This window comes from Solea solea, chromosome 1 (assembly GCF_958295425.1).
Source record: "Solea solea chromosome 1, fSolSol10.1, whole genome shotgun sequence".
Lineage (NCBI taxonomy): Eukaryota > Metazoa > Chordata > Actinopteri > Pleuronectiformes > Soleidae > Solea > Solea solea.
In genome coordinates this window covers 36,172,076-36,199,941 of record NC_081134.1, presented here as the reverse complement: position 1 = coordinate 36,199,941, position 27,866 = coordinate 36,172,076, and the positions used below count along the sequence as shown (strand labels likewise).

The window sequence follows — 27,866 nt, the reverse complement described above, 5'->3', positions numbered from 1 at the left end:
TATCAACTTTTGTCCCTAAAATTCACACTTTCCATAATTATAGGTTAATAAACTTAACATATCAGCTTCCTTCATGTTGAAAACACCATTTAATGCACCAACCTTTGATACTGGGGATTTCTGGGGTTCCACAAGGTTCAACACTTGGGCCGCTTTTATTTACACTCTACAAACTTCTGCTTGGCTCTACAATGCACATTAAACACATTTTGTATCATGGGGGTGCAGTGTTTTGGTCATCAAAGCTACATGCTAGAGCTTTAAATTGAGTTTTTAAATTTCACAATGACGTAAATATTTTGGGTTCTCATAGGGACTTCCTTATGCCTAATTGTGGCTTCCAGGACGAATTATACTGAAAAAAAAATGACAGAACCACCACCATGATAAATAGAAAATAACTTTTTATTTGTCATCAATATTTGAACCATTAATGTACAAGAGAGCATCAGCAATATCCTCACAGACTTTATATTGCTTATGAAATGGATAACACATTTCACATCGTCGACAAATACTTTGATGCACATAAACAACCTTCACTTCATTCACAGGCACAAAACACAGACATAAAACGGACAGTGTACTTCACTGCCTTCATCTCATAAATATCCTCCTTCAGTGTCATGGCCATGTTGCAGCTAAATGTGTGTGTGTACATAAGAAAAACTAAGGTTGTGTGACACACTCCTGACAAAGCAATAATGCCTTATATTGTGACGGATAAATAATGGAGAGCTGTTTGATTTATGAGCACATTAAAAGTACAAACTACTGTAACGTGTGTCGCCCTTTTTCAAACACAACAGACACTTGTAGCTGTACAGCGTCACTTCATGGTCCCAACAGGCACTTTTTCTTCTTTCTTTTCTTTTAATTTTGTGCAACTTTGTGACACCAAACAGGCACAAGATCACACCAGTGATGGGACAGTTCAGAAGGGAAGGAAGTGTAACAGAGGAGCGAACTGTTCTGTTACACTGATACAAGTTACAACATGAAATGAAAAAAAACACATATATATTATTTAAAAAGCCTTCGAAATGCTTCAATATTGTGATTGTCAACACAGGTTTTGTATCAATTCGGTCAGTTTGAATAAAATCATTTTAATTAGCAAAAGAATTTAATTTTGATTGAGTAAGGAATGTTCCATGAGAAAGAAACTTGTTGATTAGGCCTAAACTTATCTGAAAACAACACAGTTAGGGAGATTTGAGAGGATTTGAACTGAACTGCAGCTTATTGATCTGAAAACAACACCATTCGCATGAGCCACAGTTTGGCACTTGAACAAAGAAAACACCCAAAAAAAAAAATATTACATCGATTCCCAGAAACCAACCGAACCCATGTGAGACAAGTTACAGCAGAACATTAGTGCGTTAATCATCTGTGTTGTTATTATTATTATTATTATTATTATGATAATTATCCTACTGTGATCATAATCATAAACATGTGTCCTGGTGTAACCAGAGTTTGTGTTCTGTTTGGTTTCATAATCACTGCAGTCCTGCAACATCTCCCTCTGCTGGTGATTTAAATTCACTTACAGACCCAGACTTTGACAAACAAACCCCCCCCCCCCTCAAATAAACATTAGTACAACAAATTAATCAGTTACAAAAGTACAGGCTAAAAAAAAAAAATCAACCAAAGATGATCTAACAAGCAAGCTAAAACAACACTGGTATTTTGTGAATTTACCGGACGCTAAAGAGATAAAATGATTACGTTAAATACAGTCATTGTTCTGATTTGGTGTTTTTTTAAAAAGTGCTACGAGCTTCAGGAGGCGGGTAAAGTGATCGGCTGTCTAAAATAAGACAGAATGAGGGAAAATAACCTTTTCTCAGTATACTGCTTATTTCCTTCATAAGGCGCTTGGTGAGCTTAAAACACACACACACACACACACACACACACACACACAAAAGCAACAAAGTAGAATAGCAAAAACTACAGCTTGATAATATAAAGGAATGTATATCACATATCCTCCACATATTCAATGTGAATGAGAGCAACATTTCAGGGCTAAAACGTATCTACTTTTACCGCGATTCATTTTGAGCGTCAGATTAATATCATTTGATTTGGAATACTTTGCCCCTGAAATTCATGTTTTAAAAACGTGTGCAATGAGTGACCCACTCACTCACAACAGTAGGATTTCACTTTCAAGTGTTGTCAACAATCAGAACAATCAGACCCCCCCCCCCACCAAACAATCTGCTAATATTAATAAAAATGACTTAAATAGTGACCCAAGTAACGCCTAAATACGCTTTTGACGTACTGTGCGCTGATGTCTTCGTGATGTGGCGGGTCAGTGGTGCACAGCTGATGTGGCGTCAAGTTTTTCAGTCCCAGAAGCGTTTCATGTCGGAGGGACTCCCATTGTGGGGTGCGTCCCGCACAAGTCGTCAGCGCTTGCGACCGTTAAACGGGCATGTGCATCTCAGAATACTCGTCGTGACAGTCGCGCTCGTCAAACTTTGGCTCCGCGTCGTCCGCGTCCAACTGGAGGAAGCATAAAAGACGTCAAAGGAAACATGTTAGAGCACATTTCTCTTCCTACATTCAAGGAAAAATCTCAAATTTGAGGAGTGAAGAAACGACATGCTAAGTAAAATAGTACATTATTTTTGATTTGTTTATGTTTGAATACCTTTTTTTCATATTCTTACCTATAATCCAAGTAAGAATCAATCTTTATTCCTTAACTGCATGCAGTAATCTGTTCATTTAAATATATTTTAACTAAATATCAACTTTTACAATTTGTTTTTCTTTTTTTAAATATCTTATGCTTATGTCTACCTATGTCTTTCTTTAAATTGTTTTTCTATTTCCTTATTTTAAGCTTTTTTTTTATTCCTTTTTAAACTTAATTAATTGATTCATAATTAATCAATTAATTTGTTTGGACGACACAGAATTTAATATTAATTTATTTAGCCATAATTGCTAAATTGGCACCTCACTGCTGCAGCTCGGTAGTGGACAAAATACTACATACTATATACTGTATATACTGTATACGTATATAGCAGCATATTGCACCCCCGTGTGGCCAAACTTACACATGCCATCTCTCGGCCGTTGAAGATGCGGCGCAGCACAAACATCTTGACAGGAACGGTGAGTATGAGGACGAAGGGAAAAGCCAGAGACGCCTGCGTCGACATCACGGCCCACAGAGCGGCCAAACACACGACCTGGATGCTGGTGAACAGATGCATGCGCAGCGTACGGACCTGTAAACAGACATGATTGACGAGCATCAAACCTCTGTGAACATCTAACTTGGCTGTTATAGAATTAAACACAATAGGTTTGCTTCGAATGTTGTCATTTGCTAAAAGGAAAAGGAAAACAATGCTATAAATTGGGATTATTGATTGATGTCACCTCACCTTGCGCACGTAGGTGTGGTCAGGGTGATACTTGGGCGGCATGAGCAGCAGCATCATCCGCTCCGTCAGCTGGATGCCATTCAGAGACATCACACCCATGTAGAGGAAGATCCCAAACAGCACAGCCAGGGGGATCTGACGCAGCAGGTCACCGATTACAATGGACAAGCCTGGAGAGAGAAGAGCGGAAGGTAAACAAACAACACTCAATGAAATGCGACGTAAAACGCAGCTTTAAACTCAAAGTTAAGTTGTTTTTTTGTGGTTAAAGTGGGTTGTACCGACATAAAGTCAGCACTGACTGAGCTTAACAACACCAATTATAATCTATACGCGACGGACCCAGAAAAACATGGGACAGTAAGCGGTTCCATAGTAAATCCTAGTAGACCACTGTCTGTGCTGACGATGTGTCAATACCTCATACAGCCAGACCCCAGAAAACCTGAAGTCTCCCTTTTATAAGGAGATGAAAGGTGACGACGTGTCAGTGTCAGCCACTCACCGACCATGATGGAGACCAGGAGCCCGGTGACCCTCTGCTCCTTCACCTCCTGGATGCGGGGCTTGTCTCCGGGGGCGACAGCCTTGCTCATGACAGTGAGGGCGTTGACGTGGGTCACCGAGCGGACGGTGGCGGCGGCCATCCACGGCAGGCCGAACAGCGCCGAGGTGCCGCCCAACACCACGATCAGCATCAGGTCCAGATGGAAGCCAGAACCTTTCACCAGCATCCGCTCCTTCTTACTCACGATCAGGCTGCAGGAAGTCGCGTGTGCGAGTGTCATGATTTAAAACTCGGTTTTCCACATACAGACTAAAGTCAACACCACACGATATAAATATTTTTTAAATCAAACGAATAACATGTTTAGCCTCTTATCAGTAATAACTTTTTGAATCTATGGAACAAATATTGCACAGAGGTAAAAGGTTTACTCACGTGGTGATCTGAGTCTCCATGAAGATGAGGATGAAGACCAGCAGAGCGGGCAGGCAGCAGGCGAACATCATCCAGATTGGGAATTCTCCGTCTGAACCCAGAGGATTAATGATCCAGCCACGTTTGTCGGGACTCGTCACAGAGAAACCTTCGGGAACGCTCAGTTTCTGTGGGAGAAGAAGAAGGGAAGACGACGCCGTCCGAGCATTAACATTCACATGCTCAGTATTTGACGGGAGATAAAGATGCAGTGCTTGTATTCGAGTCTCACTTGTGTGTATGTGTCATCGACGCTGTAATCCACCAGGACCATGAGGAGGATGGCGATGGGCACCCCGAAATCTCCGATAATCCTGCGAAACTAAGACACCACAAGACGTATATAAACAATTTTATACTGTTTTGAAATCCACTTCACATCCTGATAGTATCAATAAAGTAACATTTAACACTGCTAGCATTGAGGAAGGGATGGATCATAGGATATATGAATAGATATATATAATGAATAGACACCAGGGGGCGACTCCACAACCTGCAAAAACGCTCCGTTTGAATGGAAATCCCTGGGAAAATGAGCCTCGTTCCCAGTTGATTGATAACATCAGTAAACATTTTTCTGAGGAGTTAATGGTCTCAATCGCTCGTTTCAGGGAAAATAGACCATAAAGCACATCATATACAAGTGTGATTGACAGCTGGTGTCGTCTAGTTGCAGAAATTGCATTTCCAAAACAAAAATAAAGACTCTTTTAGAGAGTGATGCAAGCTCCTTACCCTTCCGGGGAAGAACGCGCTGTTCTTGAACTTGCGCAGGTAGAAAGCGATGAAAAATGTCCCGGCCATGAGGACCAGAGAGAGCAGAGCCGTGTTAGGTTCTCCTCTGACCTTCACCGCCACAGGCAGGGAGCTGTTACTCATCATGACGGTGATATTTTCTGTTGCAGTGCCCCCTTCTGTGTTGTTGTCAAGGGAGCAGCGCTGCAGTGGGTGCTCCTTGAAAATCTGCCAGGAAAAACACAAGAGGAGGTTGAAATCAGTGCACGGTATATTACACACACACACACATTTAGGGATTATCATCACATCTTGAAGGTGTCAGTACCACGTTTTCTAGAAGATAAGTCCAAAGCCTAACTGCTCTTAAGCCTGTGGCATAAAACTACCACAGTTCACAGCTTTCACAACAATAAGCCCGGATAATAAAACTCTAAATCCATTCAACGTTCGAGGACAATCACTCACAGGTGATTTGAGCTGCACTTGTAAGAAAAACACACTCATTTCGACCTCGGGCTTTGAATATATTCCAAAGATTAGTCTGTTCTGTTTTGCGTCAGGGACGTAATCCCGCAGCGTGCCAAAAAAAACCTGAGTTGTTATTTTAAGTCCCGGGGGTTTACCTTGATGAGCTTGATGAAGGTCTCGCAGATGAAGATAAGCGAGATGAGGAAGGAGAAGATTTCCTGGGTGAAGCGGGAGACGAAGCGGACCAGGAAACTGCCTTCGAAGGCCACCGTAACAAACACGATGATGATGAGCCAAAACCCGATCCAGACCCGGCCAGTTAGGTACTCCATCTCATTGGCTTTACAGAACTATTATTAAAAAACAGAGAACATTAGATAAGCATTTTTAATGGAAGAGTGGGCGGTAGATAGATCATTTAATGGTTATATATCAATACCCGCTGCTGGAAAAAAGAGGTAACACGATTTACCTGAAGCTACTTCCTGAGCCAAACCTAAATCCACATAATAAATGTACATAATAACTAATAAAAGCAAATGTTTTGCCACTTTTTCTAAAATTTTCCTAAAAACAATAATAAAATGAGGTTTATCTTTTTTTTTTTCTTATGACACAAAATGATCCAAAATATTGCAAAGAATAGCATTCACACGGAATAAAAGTTTCTTTATAGGATAATTAAGGCGTTTTATTTTCAATTAGATGTAAAATATTAATAATTCATTAATCTATGCTTTGTTGCCTTCATTTGGGGTGGGGTGGAATGAAATGTGGGGAAATGTGTTTGGTGTAAGCAAGTTAGAGTATAAAAAGGGGGGAACTGAGTTTATTAAGGATGAAATTCACTCAAAAAAGTAAGTATGCAAAGTTAAGTTTCAAAATGAAGGTCGTTGTTACAACGTAGACACCTCATTTCTGGTCACTTACACTGTAAAAGGCTTCTTCAAAAACTAGCAAGGGTCCAGAAAAACCCACAATCAGCAGCGGCTGAGCTCCGAGCAGACAGAAGATCACACCCTGCACGGCTGTTGACACGATCAACTCCGAGACTCCGATCAGACCGTCCGTTTTCTCACCTGGCAACGGAGACACGCAACGCATTATCACCAAAACGGACACGCAAACAGGGGTTTTAAGTTTCATTAAAAGACTTTTGTCTAAAAGCACAAAGGGGAAGCCTTCAGTTTCCTCCGTGCCACTCACCCAGAAGGCCTCCAAATGTTATGGCTGGAGAGAGAGCAGCAAAGTAGATAAAGATCACGGCAGCCATGCACTGACTGTTGAGCGCGTCCTTGAAGTCGCTTAAGTACTTTGGGTAACGTCGACGCACGTCTCGTACCAGCCCACCAAAGGGGCGTCCCGTGCGCTCTAGAGGGTCGTCTTTCTTTGAGGGTAAGAGTAGAGCCTCTGTGTGTACAAAGCAAAAATGACAGTAAGTCAAGTGAGAACGCCCCTCGAGAGGCACACCGTCGTTTGAAGAGATGATTACCTTTTTCTTCGAAACTTTTGGGCTCCTTGGCCAACAGCTTGACCTCCTGCTCCTCCCTCTTGCGCAGCATCTCCCGCTGGAAGCGAGCGACGGAGCGCAGCAGCTCATCGTCCGCCATCTCCGACGGCGGCAGCACGATGCTGCAGTCCAGGAAGCTGTTGATGGCGTTCAGCAGGTCGTGCCTGTCGTCTGCCAGATAGGCTGCCTCGTGGAATTGCTGGGAGGAAATTCAACCATAAATAAAGAAAACGCATGGTTTTCTAGCCTATATTTTCCCGTTTATATACAGTAACTGTTGCCTCTTAAAAAGGATAGTAAAACTGATCATAGTCACTTCATCTAATGTAATCCAAGACAGCTATAGTCTATGTTTTTGTGTTGTTTTTACATCAAGACACACAGGACTTGTTGATGCCTCCATCATGTGTTATTTTCTGAATTCAGGGTTTGAAAATTCTTTGTTTGGATTTACCCGAGTTACACAAACTTGGCAGATGAGGCAGCAGTAGACCAGCAGCTCCTGTAGCCTTGCAATCCAAAAACACAGACTATCTAAATGGAGTTTAGTAGACGAGAATGAGCAGATGTTTCCAGCTAGAAAGGGCTGTGTTATTATGGTACCACAGACCAGACATAAGCTGGCTTTCATTTAATTTGGTTTGCCTTTTGATTAGTGGCCAAAATCAGATTTTCCTTTGTGTTTTGTGTAAAACAGTCTATCATGACTTAGTGTGACCGCACAGTCTATTGACAGATTCCCGTGCCCACCTTGTCAGACATGAGTGTGGAGATGGAGCGTCCAATCTCATGGTAGTCCATGCTGGTGGAGGAAGGTCCCAGCAGAACAAAGAGGAACCTGACGGGCACGGGGACCTCCAGGACGGACTCCAGCTCCACCGCCTCCTGCAGGCGCACAAACGCCATGGTGGGCTGCTCCAGGAAGTGCACGCTTCCTAAAAGTCAGAATGGTGGATGAAAATGAAGGAATGCATTTTAAAGCTTGTTTTGGTGCCGTACGTTTGTTAAAGGGCATAAGAGACTCACCCACAAGGACGACCGTGGCCTCAGCATTCTCAGGAATCTTCTCCAGCAGCTTCAGCTCATGTTTGGACTTGGACCGTGGCATACCGGGCACCGGAGTCGACTCCTTCTGCAAAAAAAAAAAAAAAGCAAAACTAGAAGTTAAATTAAGGAAATAACCCCAACTTTTCGATAACAATTATGCACTGGACATACCTGTACTTCGCTCTTCTCCATGTCTATGCGCGTGTCTCCTGCGACTCCAGTGGGGTGGCCGGTGCTCAGGAGCGGTTCAGTGACAGATCGCTCCGGCTGGTGGCTGTGGTTGGCATTGTGGTGGTGTGTTATGAGGCTGCCGAGGCTGGCTGCGGAGATGTTCCTGGGGAAGGGGCTGTGGTGCTCTTTCTCATCGCTCGGGTGACTAGGGGAGGTAGGGAACGGCAGAGAGAGGGTGAGCAAGAGGAAGAGAGGGAACGACCAGGCAAGAAGCCACCTAGCAGCAGCAAGGGCGAACAATACAGTACTGTTTAACAGCTGTTGGACCTTTGTACTAGTATGAACTAGTATCATCCAGGTCATTGTATCCTCAGGAGTGTAGATATAAGCCAGTGAATGAAGATGTTTCACCTAATTTAACTGAAAAGCCTCTTGGATACAAGATTAAACAAATAAAGAAATATCAAGCTGCCCAGCTTTGATGACAGCTTAAGGCTTTTTACATTAGTTTAGCTATTTATCCATTCACAATTTAATTAATTTGTTGATGTAAGCACACAGGACTGCAAAAGAATAAAAGATCTTCATTTGAAAATAGTGGACGATCATTTTTGCACGATTCTTAACAACATTTCTGACCTTTTTTGAATGACACATGGGTCACTACACGCCCAGTCAACTTGGACGTCCTACTGTATATGCAGCACCTTTTCTATCACACATCAATGTGCAGGAGGTGGTCGAGACTTAACAGATTGATTTTTGCTCCAAAACTGAAGCTGAATCAGTTCAAATCACCAGTGTTTAAGCAGCAGTGCCCTCAAGACATTGGATCGGTCTTCAGCTTTGATCTGATCAGAGATGATCATCTGCTCCACCACCTGGTGGGCAATGCCAGGGAGGGTCTTCTGGTCCAGGTCGAGCAGCACTGCACCTGCAAACACACACACACACACACTGAGCTCTGCATCACTGACGACATGTTCAAACTCCGTTTCTCCTCCTTACCATGCGAGATGGTCTTTCTGAGCTCCAGCAAACTACGGAAGGACAGAGAAGCCACGTGAGGCTTCCCCCAGCGGTCCGTCTCCTCCTCCACGTCTTCCTCAAACTTGATCCAACGGGCCGTTTCCTTCCACTGCATCTCCTGGTTCTTGTCCATGATCAGCTCATTCAGCTCCACAAACACCTGGAAACGTCACACACAGCATCACAGCGCGACTGTGTGAGATACAGCGGCTAACACCCATTGTGTGTCTGGTCAGGACGCACAGAAAGTTCCACCTGAACAAAACGAGTTTTGCGTGTCTTCGTGCTTACCGGGTTACAAAGTAGTTTATTCTACATCACTTCACACAATTATGCTGTGTAACAAACAGAGGCATCACACAGGTTACTACCCTCGTGTTCAACTTTAAAAAGCTGCATAAGAACACACAAAAAAGACCAGGACATCCTTGAAAACAGAGTCCAGGAGAGAAAGTTATCTGTTGGACATCTCTCCACTCTCTTTGTTACAAATATCAGGCTATTAAATAAACACCATGCAGGTCAGTCACAGTCCTGTGTAAAGCAAGACTTCAAGGGGGGGGGGGGAATAAACCCCAAAACAGGCTGGTAAATCCGTCATGTGCCATGCCCGTGAAACCACGCTCACACGAGTCAGACCTGACTGCGGCCGGTCAACCAGCCTCACCTTCTTGTACTGAGCCATTTGCCCAAAGACCGAGTCCAGCAGAAAGGCTTCTGGTCGTGAGACAGAGCGGTACAGAGTCACCGGTAACCGCTAGAGGAGCGAGACAGGTGCAGGAGAGTCTCAAACACTGACACAGAAGATGTCACTTTTACACACATGCCCACAGGTGACTCTTCCACATCACACACACCTGACAGCGACCTGTTGTTTACTTGGGCTGCTGGGGGCTTAGAGTACTGTATGAGAGTGTGTGTGTGTGTGTTAATAAAACATAGTGCTCTTTCTCTCTCTCTGTGTGTGGAGCTCCCAGTGTCTGGTTACCTCTGCTCCGCTCTCTCTCTTTTCCTTTCCATGTGTGAAAGAAAAGAACTCATTCATTCATTCATTTTTAATTGTGTCCTTCCCTCCCTGTCCCATCCACAAAAAACTTTGACAAAAGAAAGGATGGGGAAACACTTCCCAGGATTTGATGCAACGTACGGTTATATTTGTGGGAAAAGTACAAATCTGAAGTAAAAAAAAAGGTAAACATTTATTTTCCCCCCAATTCTTTTTTGTCCTACTGCATTGTAAATATAAAGATTTATTTTGGTTTTTTTCTTATACAATCTAACGATGGATAAATAAATTATGTGCACGAGTACAGACTTAATTATTTTGTGTTTTATTTCATTGTAACTTACAAAATTACAAGCAAAGGTCTCACCTCTGGCTCTGGAAAACTGTTCTCTGATATGTTAAGCGCCATTGTGTAACTTCTGACGCCAAAACACTTGTAGTGTCACTACCCACCCCAGACTTCACCCCCACGCCAAAGGTGAGACTGCAGAGCTTTCTGTAAAGACGACGACTCTAGGTCCACTTCTTTTATTATTGCATTTAGATCTCAAATTTAATACATTCTGTCCCTAAAGCGTCTAATAAAACATAGGGTTTTTTTTTGCAAGTTGGCGAATGAGTAGCGACTCACCTCATGTGGTGTTCGGTCCTGCTTGCGGCTGCGAGTGGTCGGCTCCTTGTGGTCTTTACCGATGTGCACCATTTGTCCCTTGGTGCTCTTTCTGACCAGGTGTCTGCGCATGCCGGGAACATCTTCAAAACGATGACCTGTCACAGCACAGGAGAAAAGAGGGACTGAGTTTAGGATAAAGTTTGGAGAAAACACAGGGACCTTTAACATTTGAGAGATAATTCTACACAAAAAATTGGAGAAAAAAAAAAGGTTGAATACGCTTTCTACTTTACTGCATTGACATTTCTGCCAGAGTTCAAACCTCAACCCCTAATGGCACAGATACAACGCATCACTGTAAACAGGAATTCTATCAGGTGTTATAACTTCAAACATCATTGGAGCTGCTGGCAATCTTAAAAAAAAATGTTTGTCTGCAAGCTGCAAAATATAATAACAAAATTAAAAAGGACACAAAAGCAAACACAGAGTAAATCCCATCATGATCACTAATCATCTTACCTTTCTCAGCACTTGTAAAATCTATGTGAAAAACAGTGAAACCTTTGACGGTCTTCATAAATGTTTTAACACATTATCTGAAAACCAGATGATCCAGGAGGAAAAAAAAAGAAAAGACTTAATTCTTATCTGCTGTACTTCACGCACTCTCGCTAAGAAGGTACTGTACATTATCAAGTTTCTCCATGATGTGTTCACGAGTGTTTGAGTCAAGTGTGGTGCAGACCCCGGAGTTAAATGTGGTCTGACTGGCATGTAGGAGGAGGGTGTGTGGGGAGCGTTGGGTAATTGCTGGCACGGCCATTTGACAAGTCAGAAAAAAAAGTCGCAGTTTCTTGACCGGCGCCTGACCTCGCGGGGATTGAATCTATCAGAAATCATCAGTGAGCCGAGGTGTTCATTTGCTCAGGTTGAACAAAAGGGGAGAGATTTTATAAGTCCTGTAGTCGAGCAGCGGCCAGAGACCGAGACTTTCCCAGGATGATTTACGGAGGTGGGAAGCAGATAAAAGACAGACAGACAAGAAATAATTAGTGATGAACTTACTCCACTTTTTGCCACTAAGCCTCATAACGACGAAAACCCTGTATTTGAACTGTATCAGGCCAAAACCTCCATCACATCCTCTTTGTTTCCATGTGCAACTCTTCTGCTTGTATTACCCGACGAATAATTAAAAGTTTTATGTCCAGGTTTTGCAATTAGCAGTCCAGGTGCCTCAGCTGACCGAAAGAATGGCTAATTTAATTATGGGGGCCTTTCTGCCACACTCTCTGATAAGCTGCTGCTCTCTGCTGAGGGGTCAGCTGCCTGACGTAAATCTCCCCGGCCCCGAGCACAGCCCCACGCTGGGGCCCGGGGCCCGGGGACGTCACAGGGCAGCAGGGAGCAGACTGCCGTGTGGAGAGGACGTGAGGTGGATGATGTTTCTAATGGAATGCAGACCTCGGCAAAGTCAAGACTTTTGTTACTGTGCCGTCTAATCACAGAACAACAAATTATAGAGGTAATGAAGCTGTAAAAGAAAGTCACACATTCAAATAATCATGTGATTCAGTAGAAATACTAACCAAGTAATAGTAATACAAGTATTATATCTCATCATTAGGGGTTTTACGGTGATAACAAATAAAAACCGTTTAGAGAAATCTTGAAAACAGTGTTCTTATTAGACATGTATTATATTTGTAAGTCACAAAATGACCACAACGTGTCATCAGAGATAAAGGAATCACTCAAATACTGGCTTCACTGATAATTAACTAATAAGGTAAAGCCACAATAAACACAATTTAACATTTTATTTTAAAACCTGACATCTCTATTGGGTGAGTGATGCAACAAGCCTAAAAATAAACTTAAAACAACAAAAGAAGCTGGTAGAATTTTGACACCCATGTTCGTTAAACACAACGCGCAGCTATGGGTTAGAAACGCCTCATGTTACCAAACCTAAAACTCCTTAGCAACCTTAGCTACACCTCTCTTTTCCTCATACAGGTTGTGATAACATATATAATGTTTTACAGTCTGTAATAATCGCCTCATTATATGATCATTCTGTGAAAATTGACATTTATTAAAATATATCCAATTGTGGCACAAACCCAGTGTAACAGCACGTACAAGTGTGGCTGTTTTTGTCTTTCGGAATCTATCTGGCAACCCATAATCACCTAGTCTGTGGAGCAAGGAGCAATGCTATAAAATAACACCTGTTTTATATGCTGATGCTGGTTTTTACCCTGTTAAAAAACACACACACCAAAAAACACCTATAAGATGCAACATCTGGGGTAGATGTAGATGGAAGAGCCCGACAATATTAGTCTTGATGTGCAAGTATGAGCACAGTTTAAAAAGCCACAAAATGAATTTCACGTTGGCGTTCACTCACTCTTGATGCCGTCCAGATCAGCGGAGGCCAGAGTCTGAGCCTCGCACTCATCAGTGGCGATGCGCTGGTATTTGGCCTGCTCAGCCCCCGTCATGTTGCCCGTTCGCCGGCGTTCTTGCAGATCGTAGCCGCGGCTGGCGGATGTCAACCGGGTCAGCGGTGGGTGTTCGGGTGGCCCTGGCTGTGGCGAGGGGCTGGAAGAGTCGGATAAGCCCAGCTTCCTAGATGGAGAACAGAGAAGCAAGACAAAGCTGAGATGAGCTTAAAGATAAACAGGAACTACTAATATCCTTTGGGTCTATTCCTGTTCTTGATGAGATCCCCATCGCTGAGAATACCTCCAGTTATACAACAAAACATGTGATTCAACAGTGAATGCTAAAGCCTCGCAAGCATTACTGGTTCTTTTGACACAAAAAACATCAGGCAGCTTTTAGAAAACAAATCACACATCAAAATGTGTTGTTCAGTCGGCCGTAGTTTGCCATCTCTCTGACATTCAGAATTTTGTCAGATTTTTGTCACTTTTGAACTGCTTGGAAAAAAAAATTCATTTCAAAACTTTGCAGGCAAATTTCTTTGCACAAACACACCTTTGTGATAAAACAATGGACTCACCTTCCCCCCTGTATCAAACCTCTTTTATGAACTTACCAAAGTGCTCTTTTCCCCTCTAACTTTCCTGCTATTTTGCAAAAATGACAAATCCTACGTGTGTTTGTGTCTCTCCGATGGACTGAACCACGCCGCCAGGGTGTGAATGCAGCTATCCCAGCTTAAATCAGGTGGAAAACTAAATGTCACAGGTGGAGCCTTGGGCAGCTGAAGTGTGTTGTGTTGTGTTGTCTGGAGCAACAGGTGATATATGGCATCACTCTGGGTCCACCACATCAGGCCCAGCAGGCCCACTGGATGCCTAAGACATGGTAACGTACAGTGTGTACCTCGCTGACCAACTGCACGTCGCGCACATGACCGGTTTCCCCCAAATCAAAACAACTGTGAGAACATTTTATCAGGAAAAAAAAAAACATGCATTGTGTAATCAAGGTTATAAAAGTCAGCCGCCTTGAAAAACACCGTTCCTATTTATTGATTTATTCCAAGAAGTAGACTTGACTCACTCGTTGGATGATACATCAGTATCTGACCCGACACCAGACTGCGGAACGATCTCAAGCTCTCTGGCAGAGTGAGAGCTCTCTGTGTCGTGTTTGGCCACATGTTCGTCCTCCGAGAGAAAGAACTGCGGAGGAGACACACAAAACTGTCAGAGCAGCGCTTGCACGAAAAAAAACAGACAATTGGACGACCTGAAATCGCCTGAAAAACCTCTGCTCAAACATTTATGAAATCCAAGTTGTTCGTAATGACCCAATAAATTCTGCAGCAGTGAACATTATTGGGTTACATCGTGATCGGGTTAAATCTGGTCCTGTTATGTGAAGTATCATAAGAACTGCCAAACATGAAACCCACCCATGAATAATTAACACCACGCTGAAATATTCACGAGGGAAAATATAGTAATGTTACAACAGTGAATGGGCTTTTTGTGCTGCAGCACGTTCCTGATTGCTCACGGAGGCACACCGACATGCAAATTACTACAAACATACAGGAAAAACTCATATAAGAGAGTATTTATACTGCATAACCAAGATATTGACAAATATGTTAGAGGAAAAATGGAATGACAGCACAAACTAAAAAGGTACAATTGGCCAATGTTTGCAAAACAGGGAAATCATGACACGTCAGTAGTTGAGCAGATGAATGAGTTTCAAGCATTGAAGCTGCGGTCGGTGACATCCTCCTTTTATAAGTGTAACATTAAGGAAGGTTTATAGGCAGTGTATAAATGTCTTTGAAATTAAAATTAGTCTAATTCTAGGTTTTCATAGCCCTAGAATAAACTTTAGGCAAGGACCTTGTCACTACCCGATCCATAGTGGAAACCCGATTTGTTCTCAGTGGAATCTGGACCTTTACACTAAACTGTATGGGTCAAAAAAATTAAGATGTATTTTTCTATTTATTTTATAGGCCAAATAATTGATAACCACCCCTTGTTGTTGCAGCCCTCGTTTTTGTGCATAAAAAGTTAATGAGGCCAACATCAACAATAAAAATGTAAGAGAAAACCCTGTCTGGTGTACAGTATGTAGGAGAGAATATTTTTACTCCAAATGATTCAGTGTCACTTGACCAAAAGAGTCATCACTGTGAGACGAACACGGGACCAAATGATTACCTCCACATCTTTGACTTTCTCTGACTCAGAAGGGCCAGAAGTCACCTCCGTCCCTTCCTCTTCCTCCTCCTCGTCCTCCTCCCCTTCCTCTATGGGGCCACCGCTGGGAGCAAGGATGCTTTTGTGATCTTTGTCCTTCTTCCTTTTCTTGCCGCCCTTCTTCCTGCGTCCGTCCGAGGGCAGTTTGGACAGAGGCCGGTGGATGTGGTGAGAGGAGTGACGGTGGTCTGCGGAGACGAAAGAGACAGAGCAGGTTACCTATGGATGTACTGACGTATCGTGACTGTAATAGATAGATAGAATAGAATAGATATTTTTGAAGTCGCACTCTTATTTAGTCTTCATTTGTAGATTTAAAACAATACGGAGCAGACATGATGCCATCAAAACATTCACTACTATATTCACTACTACACTACAATTTTAATTGTTTCTAACAAAATTGAAACATAACTTCAGTAGATTTATCTATTGATTACTTTCTTGGATTATGTGTTTATCTGAAAAATATGATTTATTTGATTGATTTTTGCTTAGTCCACAAACCAAAGATATTCAGTTTGCAGTCATCGAGGAGCAAAAAAACAAACGAGGACTTATTCACATTTTAGTAGTTGGAAATACTAAGTCAGAAATTCTGTTATTATTAAGAAGTAGTATAATTATTATAATCTACAATTCAGTTCCACCTTTTTTGGTCAACATCAACTCCAGACATTTAAAAAAAAAAAAAAAACACTTAAACTTTTTAATCAATTACCAGAATAGCTGGTCATTAATTAAGCAAATGATTAATTAATAAATCGATTCATTGTTGTTGTTTGTTGCAGTTCCAACAAACAGTGATTTTGCTTCTGTGATGCTTCGGTGTGTTTACATTCAATGTCCTCCTCATGGTAGTTGTGGTGCTGCTCATCGGGTACGGCAGCAGCGGGGCTGAGGATCTGCTGGAAGCGCTGGACGCCCAAAGCCTTGTTCAGGTCGCCATCGTCCTCCTCCTCTGGGCGTGGAGTCCCGTGCAGTGCCGAGGTCGACGCCTCTGGCTGCAAAAACAAACAACAACAGAACAAACACTTTCAGTTGAGCATGCTTTACTGCTATGATAATAATAACTAATAATAACAGAATTATCTGGGAATGATCTGCCTGTAATTGTTTTTTAGTTGTTGTCACAGCAGCTTCTTTTAACAAATCAATATTTTCCACATGGGCTCACAACATAAGTAGCGTTTAAGTGTTGCCTATATCTTATAATATGGGTTTTATGGTGTCTTTTTATGCATGTAATGTTAATGTACTGTCTGCTGAGATAAAATCTACCGATTTTACTTTTACTTAACTTCATCATCATCTACCGCTTTATCCTCCACCAGAGGGTCGCGGGGGGTGCTGTGCCAATCTCAGCACAGATAGAGACAAACAACCATTCACTCTCACACTCACTCCTATGGTCAATTTAGAGTGTCCAATTTACCTAATCCCCACATTGCATGTTTTTGGACTGGGGGAGGAAGCTGGAGAACCCGGAGAGAACCCACGCACACACGGGGAGAACATGCAAACTCCATGCAGAAAGGCCCTTGTTCGAACCGGGGCTCGAAGCCGGGTCTTCTCGCTACTTAACTTATCTTTTATAATTGCAAGAAGTTACAGTATGTGACTGCACCTTATGACTGCATGATACGATACGAGTTTGTGTTGAGTAGAACTATTTCCTGTAATAAGCTCCCTGAAGAGACAATTTTCACCTCTCTGGATGTTTTTTTTTTCTGTCATTTTCTGTTGTTTTCTCAAGGAACTTTTATTTCTTCTTCTAATATGAGCAAATAAACAAATACAAATAAATAAACAGGACTTGGACAAAATCTGCCAAGAATCAACTTGAGGTATTGACTTGGAAAACCCCGTTAAACCAACACTAGAGGGAGCTGTGGTGCCGTTAACACACCACAGTCAGAGAATCACATCACACATATTCTTCACAATGAGCTTTAAATTGGACACAATCGTCATGAGCTTTGAGTTCTCCCCCAATCATGTGAGTGATAGCGGATCCATTTCTCTTGCTGCAGGACACGGCGCCCCGCTGCGTGGAGCTCTGCTGGTGGGATGTTGTGATAAGGGTTGACTGGGGTGATAGAACAAGTGGATTCTACACTGGCTGACACAGGACTGTGCTGTTGCCACGTCACAGCACAGTTACTGTTGCTATAGCTACCGTGCAGACGCCACAGACCCTGTGGTGAACCCCTTACCGTGGCAAAACTCTGGGGCTGCACGTCATGTGATGCTCCCTCAGGTGAGTCTCAGGACAAACAGATCAGTCATACATGAGGCTTCTGCTTAAAGCATGTGATGAAATATAATTACTCGTGTCCCACTTCAGTGTTCTCCATTGGTTTGTGTCAAAAACTGCTTTCCATTGTATTTATGCAAATTAGAGCAGCCCAGATAAACTATAATTAGTGCCCATTCAGATAAAAGTCCAAAGCAGGAATTCCTAATAACCATGTCCTCTTTCGGTAGAATTAACTGTCAGAAATCATACATTAAAACGAGCAGCGTGATCAGAGTGCCATCGGTTTTCTCCACCTTTCAAGCAACTGTGGTGAAAACCACCTGCAGAAAATGTACCAGGGAACATTAAGAGACAGCAAAGATTAAAGGGAGATGTAATTGCGTTGCCCAGTGTGCACTCATCAACACGTGCATGCAAAATTCTTTCACTAATTCTAATGTGAATCTGCTCCTGCAGGAATGATTTTAAGAATTTAGGGTCAAAATATCCCCACAAAAAAACTGGGAACCAGCTTTGAAAAAAACCCAAATAAAATACAAATAGGGAAGTTCAACCAACAATAGCGTGCTATGGCTATGGTGTTTTGAGTAACAACAGCGAAAATAAAATAATAATAAAAAAAGGCACAAATCTAGTCAAACTGAATATTTTTACATATTTTCTTGTTGTTTAGTCCAGAAAATGTTGATAAATGTTCATAGGCGTTTCCAGAACCTGGAAATTATAATTATTTTGTCCATAAACCTTATCATTTTTAAGCTTTTTCTGTCATATGAAGCAAAGAAATCAGAAAAATATTCACATTTAAGAAGCTGAAAACTCAGTCAGCTCGTTTTAATCATTTAAAAAATACAACTACTTATTAATCGATGAGCCAAACAGTGGATGATACATCCCATAAATGTTCCAGCCCTACTTATTCGTGGTTGTTGACCCATTTCTATGTTAATGGACAATAAAGTATTATCTTATCTATTATTAAAGCAATAATTAACCTGTCAAATGCAATTTAAAGTGGTTGTTTGATGACTCCTAAGTGTTTTTTAATTGACATCATGGTTCAGTTTTAATCTTGAACTCGGTTTGACTCTCAGAGCGTCATTGAGCTGCGCATACTTCTCACTCACCCATTCATCAAAATGACACAGTGCAAGGACAGAGGTTCAGGTGCAGAGTGGAAAGAAACTCCATTCTCCCCATTACAAGTCAGTGACCATTAAAAGATTATTTAGAAGTTGCATCGTTTTGATTTAAAGGGTGCAAATAACCTGCATTTAGAAACAAAACGTTATTAAAAGGGATATGTCTTCTCTAAAATAGATAATAGCAATAGTCATCTTTGTGACTCAAACAGAGACATATTAAAAACTCCTCCAATAATTCATCACCTCACAACACCGTATATTTTTCCAGAGACACATTTAAGTGTTCGATCTTATCTGTGTCTAATCAGGTTAAAAACCAGCTCCATCGTGACCCTTTAAACTGCAACATGCTGGTTATAAATGGACACATGTGACTAATCTAATTTTGTGATATATATATTATACATTAGCAGTAACAGGAAACACTGGATATGTTTATTTCTGATATAAAATACACTTTGGAATGCTTTTTATAACTTGACATTACTATGTCCATGTAAAATAAAGTATACTTAATTCATTCTCTGGAAGTATGTGAAATTGAGGTCAAAGGACTGGGGTGCCCCTGAGCAAGGCACCCAATCCCTGGCGCCCAGCTTGTTGTGTGTTCGCTAATAGTGTGTAATAAGGATGGGTTACATGCAGAGGTCAAATTCACGACCACTAATTGTTGTGTGTGCAAAAAATGACTTATTCTATTCTGTATTAATTCACAATAACTCGTTCTGCAACCACAACAAACTGGCTTTGTGTTGTTCACCAAGAACTGCTCCTCTATGAAACCATTAAGTGCATCAAATCCATTAAGACGGGAAGAACACGGACAGTTAGGAGGACATTTAACGCCGAATCAGGGAATGTCCACAGACAGTGTGAAAAAGCGACTCCCATGACCCACACGGCCACAGCAGTTTTTCACTCTGACCAGTTTTGGCATGCCACACACAGGTGACAAAAGCAGGAAAACTCAGAGATCACCAGAGACTCACGAGTAACAAGGAGGGGCACATTCAATATTGACCTAAACTTGATTTCAGCATACACCTTTTTTACTCTGACAGAACAACAAAGAGACTCAAGATGAGGAGAGCGCAAACTCTGCATTTACCCGAGTGACCTCCAGAACAAACCCCAAAGACAATGCCGCACTTTATAACTGATAACATTCACATTTCTGTGTGAAAAAAGGGCCTAAATGGAAAAATAAACCCCTGACTTTAAAAGTTAAAAAAGGCATCACCCTTGCATCTGCATCCCTATCTCAATAACTCCATATTTAATTAAATGCCTGATCCAAAAAAACTCCAAAACACACGTCCTCACCAGGTGCCTTAAGCCTCTGACCGCTGCTACACAATCCGGCAGTTTATTTTTACAGAGCAGTCATTCATATCATGGTTTCACAGTGAATCCCTCTTGGTGGGAGAGACATGCGAGACTTGATTCTCAAGGAGGTGAATTTTCCACAACCAGAACCATGTGTAAAAACACGAGTAAACACAAAAGAAAACAACGAGAGAAAACTTAATCATTTCAGTCTTCGACAGGAAGCTTCTTCAGAGACTTACCTCGCTCATGGCAGCGTGAGCTTAAATCACAAGTCAGTGGTTTGTGGTGGCAGTAAAGCAACTCTGGAGATCTGACCCTCAACACCTCCATTTAAAAAGTGCAGGCAGGAGATATGCTTCTGCCCTCCGCTTATCAAAGCCTCCTGATACCCTAATCACAGCCCTATTGGACAAGCACGCAACCTTCACCAAGTCTGCTTATTGTGCCAGCGCAGTGTAAACAAGAAGAAGTCGTTTGTTTCACTTTGAGGACAAACGTCGCCTGAAAGGACAAGCTGTGTTTGAACAGCCAGGAACAAAAATAAACCCCTGCACCGAGACATTCATCTCCACACTTTAACGCTAATATTGACCGAGGTGCTTTCAGGTAATGCCCCTTGATGATCTGACACTTTTTAAAGAGAGCTTTTTTAAAAGGCTAATATTGACCACGACATGTTAAGTAACAAGCTGGAATGAAATGGGATTAAAAATGTTGGTAAACCGCAGGCGAGTGAGTTCTACATGACTCAAACTTTGAATTGCTGAACTACAACAGCACTACAAACACTACACTTAATACATGGTGGTTTTCAAACCTTTGATACCAAGAACCACCTGAGAAAATATTGAGCTCTCAAAGTAACACCAGTATCGCATAAACGCTAAAACACAGTGGTGTAAATAGGTCGAGCAACGTCGGCTACGGACTTTTCACAGGAGCCAGATTTATTCCCAATAAGCTAATTTGCTCTGTCATCATCCTCCTCTTCCTCACATATACTTCACACACCGGTAGTAATAATAAGGTAATTATTATTTTTCTGTTATTCGTTTAATTTTCTACAAAAAAGTACTTTAAGTACTATAAAAAAAAGGAATTATTACTGTGAATCAATGCCGATTATTAGTATTAGTAGTACAGTAGTGTGCATGTGCAGCGGCCGCACGGCATGGACACTTGAGAGTAAGCGGAGGCTGCAGTGGAAGATAATCCGTGTCCTGCACGAGGCTCAAATCCCACACAGTCAGCAGTGGAGAGGAAAGGGTGAGAGGCTGGGAAGGATCAATATGCTCAGGGTTTCTGAGGATTGCTACGAGCAAGGAACTCTGGCATGTGTTCATTTAATGTATTGGAAATTGAGCAATTGAGAATTAGGTCAATTTTGTGTTGTATTGTCCTATTTAAGACAACATCATGTATGTGGTTTTTTGGTGAAATGTTCTTTGTGTGTTTTGCTATAGCAGCTTTTCATTGCCAGGCCTGTCAGAGAAGGCAGAATATTAATAATTGTTATACTGAATTAAAGTGTACTGAAATATTGGTAAAACTGCTGCAACTGTAACTTTCCAGTATTCAACAGTTGTGTCAGGTTATTTCAGTAGGCAAAAAGAGAGTAGATCATTTGCCCGAGAAAGTCTTTTCTCTGCTTCGTTTTATCTAAAGTGGAGATTCCCTGCTGATAAAGTGTAGGTTTATTGCAGAACTTAAGTTTCTGCAGAAGCCATGACTGATATAATTCACAGGAACCTCTTATCTGAGAACTCACGTTTAGACAAGGAGCAACTCATTGAGTCATTAAAAGGTTAGGGTCATTAGGTCATTAGAGACATTAAGATATGGTACACAACATGATGAGAGCTGGAAGTTCACAGTCAATAAGCTTCAGGTCTGGGTTGATTTTCGAGTCACCAGTGTTCAAGAGCGAGGCGCCAAAGAAAAGAGACCGCGATGAGTCCAAATCAAGTCCCTGTTCTTGTGGCACCGGACAAGTACACAGAGGACGTGTCAACTCTTTGAATGGAGCAGCGTCGCCAAACTGCCCGTTGCTTCGTTTCCTTGCGCTGTGTCTCGCAGAAGTCGAGAAATGGTCAACTTCCCAAGTGTCAGCCAATCAAATCACACTTAGCTCAGACACTAAACGGCCCAAAATGGAGCCGTCAGATAAGGTCTTTCTCCCCATTCCCCAAGTGCAGACAAAGCGTCACACCCACCCGCCCCTCAAGCATTACAGCGACATGTATGCGCCATTAACGCCACAGTTAACACTCTTTCAAAGAGTCTGAAGGTTCTCAGTCGTCCAGGTTATCGTCATCTATTGTCAAAACCCGGGTAATCTCTCATTTCTGTATACCGTTCATCAGCTCAGCATGAAGACTAGAAAGACAGGGCCCAGGTTGACTGGCTCTGTCCAAAGGATAGAGCTAGTCTCCTTATATTGTATTTTACAAAACTGAAAGAAAACATTCATTATTGGCAACTGTATACTTTAAAATCTACAATTTTAAGGCAGCCACCTGTTTCACTGTCAAGACACCTTTCGTAACCCACCTACCAGCATTAGAGGGGACGCCTAAATAGTGACGCATTAAACTAACACTTGGTTGTAATTATTACCTTGAATTCCTAATGACTCAAAGTCATTCGGCTGTTGGCTGAAAGTAAAAGTGCATCTCGAAGGTTTAAGAAACCCAGTGAACATTAACCAGCTCCAGAGTTCGTGTCGAGGTTAAATCTACCTAAAGAAACAAGAGTCGGGCTTAATATAGGCACAGAAAGTTTGTCTTTGCTCTATGTTGGATTATGTATAATGACTGACCCGGGATGATAAGAGCCACATGTTACGTACACACACACACACACAGTCGCGCACGCTCAAACCATGCTTTTATCTCGTGTTTTTGTTGAATCATCTTTGCAGGAACTGAACAAACTCACCTTAAATGTATACAGGAAGTCCATCAAATTACACACAGGGAAACTGCTGCAGCCTCAAATAAAACCATACAGCCAAGATACTCTGTTTACTTCCCTCGTGTCTAAAGTAAAAGCTAGACGTTCCGGCCTCTCTGAATACTGTTTCCTATTTCAGTAACCCTCCCCATGTCACATGACCGGTGCAGCTCTTCAGAGAAGGAAGAAGATATTAGTCAGTTTCACAATGCTGGCCTTTAAAAATCCAAACCGGGTTATGTGAACTCTCCCTGACCACGCACGCACAAACCACACATTGTAAAGGAGATAATAATTAACTCGACAGGGTCGGAGGCAACACGACAGCCAATGACTGCAACATCGCATACAGCAAACACTTTTTTTTATCTTTACTGAGCTTCTTGATCACCACGCCAACAGCTGGCAAGTCTTATTATGCAATACTGTATTCTGGTCCACTGTGTCTCACTGAGATTAATGGTCTTTCTGGCTATAATTAACAATAAAGAGTCTGAGCAGGCCTGGTCCTTAAGGATATAATTGAACTCCTTTTAGTTCAGGGAGGACAACGTTAAACATTCTCTGCATAAGTATTATCTGAACAGCAGCTAAAACTGCATCCTTGAAATTGACCCTGAAATCCTTTATTTCACTGTGCAATAATGAGACATTTGTCTTTCAATCTCATCTCATATGTCTTGACTGACTGGGATGTACAATGTGGGTTGGTGTTTTTACTATTCATGAGTTCTTAGATTCAGGCGCAGCACAACAAACTCCATTGTATTTTCTGTACAGAAGTCAATAAAAACTTATGTTCTATGAAATGTTGTTTGGTTTTCACGTTAAAATGAACTAAATCATTCATGTTTCCTTTAGTTTTACCTAAAATACAGGCTATAGCTGATGTGTAGTTAAAAGCGTTTTGTATTCTATGTATTCAGGTGGTTTTGTTGTTTTTGTTGATATGGCCTTGTATAATTTAAATTTTGTGTCAATATCTTAAGATTAAAACCTAAGAAAAGTTGAAATAAAAGGATGACAAAAAAGCACACATTTGTTATTTTGTATTTAAAAAGGGGTTAAACTAAATAAGGAATAGTGCAATCCAGCACATATTTCAGGCATGAGTGGTGACGGTTCCGCATTCACTGCTCAAACACTGTGCATTCTTAGTCTTGACTGCTGGGGATAGGTTTCAAACCTGGACAGCTCTCGTGTTGTGTACGTCCAGTGACAAAGCAGAGGGCTCGCGAGTGTGGCCGCACACTTGTTGACTATCGAAAAAAGGAAGCAGCTGACAGAAGTGCAAAGCTAAGGGAAAGACATTTCCTAGATCCGTGTCAGGACAGAACAACACCGATGCTGCTGAGTTAACACCATGAGTACGAGCATTTCAAGTATTTCGGAGTATGTACTCAACTTTGTATCTGAACATGAGAACAAGTACAAACTCATGATATGAGGTCTTGATGACTTGGTGGAAAATATGCTCCTGTCGTGCTGTGAACACATTTCCACACATTCAGCCAACAACTGTTCAAAATGGTGGGAAGCTTATAAGAATATTATAAGCTATATTATAAGCTTAGAGAGGGGAGGAGTAAATCCATAAGAAACAAAGACACAAAATCCTTGGGGGTTCATGATAACTTTACTAACTGATGCCATCTTGCAATATGAAAATTTAAATGTGGATATTTTTTTTTTTTACTTTAAGCTTCAGCATCTTAATAATCCTGAGATGAACTTGCTGAGAAGCTTTGGAGTCAAAAGAATGTTACTTTCTTTGGCTGAAGACCAACCGTTCTGCTGGCTTTGCCCGTCATGGTTTTCACATCAATCCCACCAGCAACGCCTCAATTATATTTTTTCATTATCATGTGCCAGTATTATTTTTGTGTCAACAGCTCTGTAATGAAATGGGAGGATTTCTACATGGCGCCTCCTTAAATGCAGGTCTTAATGTTTCTTTCTTCAGTCACGAGGACTTTACAGAAGATGTGAGTAGAATTGTTTATACACACACACACACACACACACACGCGCGTGCAGGGAGGAAACAGCGCGTCCAAAACACACACTATGATGCCAGAGAGGACAGAGACAGCTGATGTAGCAGAAATGTGGAAAAAAACATGAATTTGACTAAATGCAAGTTTGGAGTATGAATAGCTACCGTCTAAGACTATAATCTGTTAAATGTGAGTGTCGCCACCTCCTGAACAGCATTTAAACCTTTTTTTGTTTGCTTTCTTTCAACTCAAAAAGGCCAGTAAACTCATGTGTTTCATCATGTGACTTTGTGTACACACCGAGGCGTTTCTGCGTCCAACTTACACTGTGAATAACAGCTGCCACGGCATCTGTAATCCGTTTGGGAGTGCTGGGGTTGCTCATGGCTCAGCAGTGGAGTCGCTGCTGGAGAGGATCTGGAAAGCGGGTGCGGATCAGTGCGGCTTTAGCCCTTCTCTTTCTCACTGGGACTCAGACAGCTTTTGGGCAGCATAACCTGGAGATGGACATGGATCCGGGGGTTAGTTCACACACAGATGGGGGATTTGTAAACCAGAAGGCAAAGTGATACAACTGTGGGAAAGCAATCTGTGAACATGAAGCACAACCAGAGAGTGTAAGCGTGGTGATACAGTATTTTACAACGCAAGCTTTTAAAAACAACTCATCTTTTTGAGATTTGAGTGCGGATTCATCGCTTAAAGCTATGGTTGTTAAACTGTGGTACGTGTACCGCCAGTGGTACGCAAGCTACCTCTGGTAGTACTTGGAGGAAGAGTCATCTTATCCTTACACAATATCCCAAATTTTAGGGCGTCACATTAAGAGAATGACCATAAACAAAAGGAACATCTGTGACTGTCATAGCAAGTCACAATATGACACTGAGTAAATGTTAGATTGAGAGAAATTGTTCTGAAACAAACAGGTAAACAAGTAAACAATTGTGTTGAGTCATCATCTTCAAATATGACAAAATTCTTTTTGTGCTGCAGTTAAACTGGTTAAAATAAAGAAAATAATAAGTAATATGAAGATGAGGACATACTGTAGCTGTACAAAGGAAATCCATAACATTTTAGAATTAAAAAAAATGAATATGATGACATGCATCACAGCTTTTAAAAACAATAAGCATGACCTTACAATGCCACAACATAAACCAGTTAACAACAATGAATTGTGTACATACCAAATATTCAATGTAAAGACTTTGTATTTCTATACACAGAGATAATGTCATCCAGTTTTGAGCCGTTAGACTGTAATAAGACACTGTGTGCAAATGTTGCCATTTAGCTCCAAGCATCAAAGTACAGATGAGGACGAAGGCAGTTTTATTTATAGAGCACGTTTCCTATACGGCGGCAGATTCAAGGTGATGTAAAGTCAAGGACATTTAACTGCAACACATTTACACACAGACACAGTGATCAGTAAGCCTATAAAAATTACAATCCATTCATTTTTTTAAAGAGTGTAAAAGAAGTTTAAAGTTGAACAGATCAAAATCTTGTTGTAAAATCATTTAAAATACATAAGTAAATAAGGTAGTATATAGGAAATATGGGATATAAAAATGTAAACAAAAGGTTTAAAAAAAAAAGGGACTTGAAAATGTCATTACTGACGCAGGCAATTGTCATAATAAAAATTGTGACGTAGCATGCCCGGTTGTTATTGGCACGTCCTACAACAATGTTTGTTTGACCAACACACTCTGCATATATACTATCATGAAAACCATGCGTCGGCACTTTTAACTGCATGTCAAAACCAGTGAGTTACAGTGCAAAGCTCAGCTAAACACAAAGCAACACACTTCAAAAACTCCATTGTCCAAAAACTGTCAGTGCTGTCTGTGACATGAGTGTGAAGAGACCAGGACCCTCCTCAGAAACTCAGACCGACTCAGACTGAATTTAAAAGACAAACTGGAGAAGGTTACATTAATCCTAAGACAGTGGCAGTAAACTGTGACACTCTGTCTCTTTTCATTTGTGCGATTAATGAAGTGACGCCATGCGGCACCGCCACACCACCGTTCAAGGTCATTAGCTATTAGTGAGATAAGAACCAGATAACACAGAGCTACTGTGCAGAGGACCCTCTGATAAGCAGCACGCGTCTCGGCCGTAACCTCCATCTCTGCCATTCCTGCGTCTGCGTTAAACGGCATAATAACTGCAGGAAGCCGGAGATGATAATCATCGGAGAAGCTCGTGAAATGAGCCACACACATAATAATACGCTCATGAAGATGAATTATGTGACAAAAATAACCTACAGGAGCGATGAGTTGTGCTATTTACCCAATGAATAAATTATTCTTTTGAATTTTTCCAAACATACTGCTATACATTTAGTCATTCTGACTTCTAAGATGGCGTTTTTCAACTTCACCACTAGATGCCACTGAAACCTACACACAGATTCCTTTAAATGACGATGCTGCAAACAATAATTTGCATGCAAAAAAAA

At 41.5% G+C, this 27,866-nt stretch overlaps 1 protein-coding gene across 5 annotated transcripts in view; it reads right to left on the bottom strand.

The window, feature by feature from the left end:
- Positions 1-387: 387 nt before the first annotated feature.
- slc4a2b (solute carrier family 4 member 2b) overlaps positions 388-27,866 on the bottom strand; it is a 41,946-nt gene continuing 14,467 nt past the window's right edge. For 2 of the 5 annotated variants that reach the window (XM_058630374.1, XM_058630366.1), the window contains exons 3-25: positions 25,710-25,881; positions 16,540-16,705; positions 15,663-15,889; positions 14,533-14,654; positions 13,409-13,629; positions 11,008-11,144; positions 10,038-10,127; positions 9,350-9,530; positions 9,140-9,275; positions 8,342-8,546; positions 8,150-8,255; positions 7,874-8,058; positions 7,106-7,322; positions 6,820-7,023; positions 6,544-6,692; positions 5,769-5,963; positions 5,143-5,370; positions 4,637-4,726; positions 4,366-4,532; positions 3,928-4,181; positions 3,423-3,592; positions 3,090-3,263; positions 388-2,526 (exon numbers count right to left, since the gene is read on the bottom strand). In XM_058630374.1, the coding sequence (XP_058486357.1) occupies positions 2,446-2,526; positions 3,090-3,263; positions 3,423-3,592; positions 3,928-4,181; positions 4,366-4,532; positions 4,637-4,726; positions 5,143-5,370; positions 5,769-5,963; positions 6,544-6,692; positions 6,820-7,023; positions 7,106-7,322; positions 7,874-8,058; positions 8,150-8,255; positions 8,342-8,546; positions 9,140-9,275; positions 9,350-9,530; positions 10,038-10,127; positions 11,008-11,144; positions 13,409-13,629; positions 14,533-14,654; positions 15,663-15,889; positions 16,540-16,705; positions 25,710-25,769 (3,765 nt within the window). In that variant the 5' untranslated portion in view covers positions 25,770-25,881 and the 3' untranslated portion in view covers positions 388-2,445. Of the gene's footprint in view, positions 2,527-3,089; positions 3,264-3,422; positions 3,593-3,927; positions 4,182-4,365; positions 4,533-4,636; positions 4,727-5,142; positions 5,371-5,768; positions 5,964-6,543; positions 6,693-6,819; positions 7,024-7,105; positions 7,323-7,873; positions 8,059-8,149; positions 8,256-8,341; positions 8,547-9,139; positions 9,276-9,349; positions 9,531-10,037; positions 10,128-11,007; positions 11,145-13,408; positions 13,630-14,532; positions 14,655-15,662; positions 15,890-16,539; positions 16,706-20,674; positions 20,751-23,372; positions 23,481-25,709; positions 25,882-27,866 lie in introns of those variants that run through there. The other 3 variants (XM_058630383.1, XM_058630392.1, XM_058630401.1) reach the window with 3 other exon arrangements.